The sequence below is a fragment of the Daucus carota genome, chromosome 4 (genome assembly GCF_001625215.2).
Source record: "Daucus carota subsp. sativus chromosome 4, DH1 v3.0, whole genome shotgun sequence".
Classification (NCBI taxonomy): Eukaryota; Viridiplantae; Streptophyta; class Magnoliopsida; order Apiales; family Apiaceae; genus Daucus; species Daucus carota.
The window spans coordinates 11614018-11616569 of NC_030384.2; the positions used below are offsets into that span (position 1 = coordinate 11614018).

Sequence of the window (2552 nt, forward strand, 5' to 3'; positions counted from 1 at the left end):
CTACAACATATTTATGTAATTCGGCAGTTAGTTTGTTTTAGATAATTAATCAGCAGCCATGTTTTGGTTTTAACAGATGTAATTAGTTTCGTTTTAGTTAAAACAATCAAAAACCCCTGTTTGTCGATGATTTTTGTGATAATCCGAAAAATGATTTGAATGAAGTTTGTCCTTGTGTTGGTCGATTGTTTGATAGTTTAGATGAAGCGGAGATGTTCTATAGAGATTATGGTAGACGTGTTGGTTTTGAAGTGATAATTAGAACAACACATAGGCGTGTGAAAACTAGAGAAATTTGTTCGCGTTTATATATATGTCGAAAGGGTGGTCGATTAGTACCCAAGCCTTTGGATGAAGATACAGATGTTCAAAAAAAGAGGAGAAATAGGGATTCTATTGGTAGAACGGATTGTACGGCGCGGATGTACGTTGTTAATAGGGAGAAATTGAAGAAATGGGAAGTGACATTGGTCGATTTGAAACACAATCACACGATGATTTCAAAGGATGAAGTGCATTTTATGCAAAGGCAAAGGAATATAACTCCCGTTATTCGGCAATTAATTGTGACATTGAATAGATCGGGTATTGGGCCTTCAAAAACATTAAATGTGTTAGGGGAGTTAACGGGTGGATTGGAGAATATTGGATTTGGTAGTCAAGATGTTCGGAATGTATTGCGTGATATTCGACATTATGTGTTCGATTCGACTGATGCTTCAAAGGGTTTGGCATTACTTCGAGAATTGAAATGTAATAGTCAAGGTGAATTTTTCTATAAAGTTGACATGGATGAGGAAAATCATGTGCGGGCCATGTTGTGGGTTGATCCGAGATCACTCAATGCCTACCAAAATTTCAGAGATGTTGTTGTTTTTGACTCCACCTATCGTACTAATAGGTATTGCATGCCGTTTGTGCCATTTACGGGGGTAAATCACCATTATCAGTCGATTTTGTTCGGATTTGCCCTGATAAGGGATGAGACCGAAAAATCTTACTTATGGGTGTTTAAGAATTGGTTGGAGGCTATCGGGAACAAAGCTCCACAAACGATCATCACCGATCAAGACATTGCTATTGGAAACGCAATTGCCGAAGTTTTGCCGAACACAAATCATTTATTTTGTTCGTGGCATATAAGTACAAAATTTGGTGAAAAATTATCGCATTTATATGCAAATCATGATCACTTCAAAGAAGATTTTAACTCTTGCATCTACAAGTCACTAACGGTTGCACAATTCGAAGATAGGTGGGAGGCATTAGTTGAAAAATATGATTTGATGAACCATACTTGGTTAAAAGATATGTACTCTGTTCGACACAAGTGGGTCCGTGTTTACACTAAACTTCACTTCACAACCGGGATGACCACTACCTCTAGAAGTGAGTCGATGAATTCTTTCTTCGATGAATTTGTCAATGCTAGTACCGGTTTGAAAGAGTTCATAGAGAATTCACAAAAATCATTGGAGAAACAATATTTACGTGAAAGAGAGGCTGATTATCAAACAAAGAATAAGGAAAGGTCCAAAATAACATCATCATCATTGGAGAATCATGCGGCATTTACTTACACGAAAGAAATGTTCAGACGTTTTCAACATGAACTCAAAGAAAGTGGAGCTTATGTTGTGATTGAGAAAGAGAGCAATGCAATTTACAAGCATTACGAAGCATATAAAACAACGGTCCAAGAGGAGTATAGAAAATATTATGCTTTGTTTGTCACCGAGAATGACACCATAACTTGTGTTTGTCGAAAATTTGAAAGTTCGGGAATGCTTTGTCGTCATATTATTCGATACTTGTATAAGATGCAATGGACAGAGATTCCTAAGCAGTACATCACTTTGAGATGGACAGTTGAAGGCAACAAAAGAGTGGGAGCCATACAACACAAACGTCCTAAAATTGGCATTTTTCTTGAATCACAACCTGCCCGATACAGTACTCTATGCAAAGCATTCCAAGATTTAGCAGCTCGTGGAAGTTGTTCAATGGTGAGATACAATTATCTCATGGGTGTGATTGAAAAAGAATCGGATTTTAGTGAAAATTTTCCGAATGAGGGTGTGAAAAAATGTGCGCGTGAGGAAGATGATGATGCACATGAGGATGGGGATCAACCATATGATGATGACGAAAATTTCAATGATTTGAAAAATCCTATATTATCTCAAACCAAAGGTCGTCAAAAAGAAAGAGTGAAAAACGGAATAGAGCGCGGCAAAGCAAAAAAAGGTCGAAAATGTAATTTTTGTGGTGCAATAGATGCCCAACATGATTCAAGGAATTGTCCAACTAAATTGGCGACAAAAAGCTAATTTTATTTGTATGCCGATGTATCTTACTTTCTTATGAAAAAACTGGGAGAATTTTGAATTTAGGTTTTACTTTGCTTGATTTTATTTGATATTGATGCTTGTTTATTTTGATTGCATCTTGTTTATTTTTTTGATCTGTTTTTTCAAAAAAATAAAATTTTCAGGATTGCTCTGTTTTTTAGCAGCGCTCTGTTTTTGCATTTTTTTTACATATACGCTGTA

General features: G+C 36.2%; 1 protein-coding gene across 1 annotated transcript; it reads left to right on the top strand.

The window, feature by feature from the left end:
* Positions 1-212: 212 nt before the first annotated feature.
* LOC108216917 (protein FAR1-RELATED SEQUENCE 5-like) lies at positions 213-2330 on the top strand. The gene has a single exon (XM_017389779.2). It carries the CDS (start codon positions 213-215, stop codon positions 2328-2330), a length of 2118 nt encoding a protein of 705 aa, XP_017245268.2.
* The last annotated feature ends 222 nt before the right edge of the window (positions 2331-2552 follow it).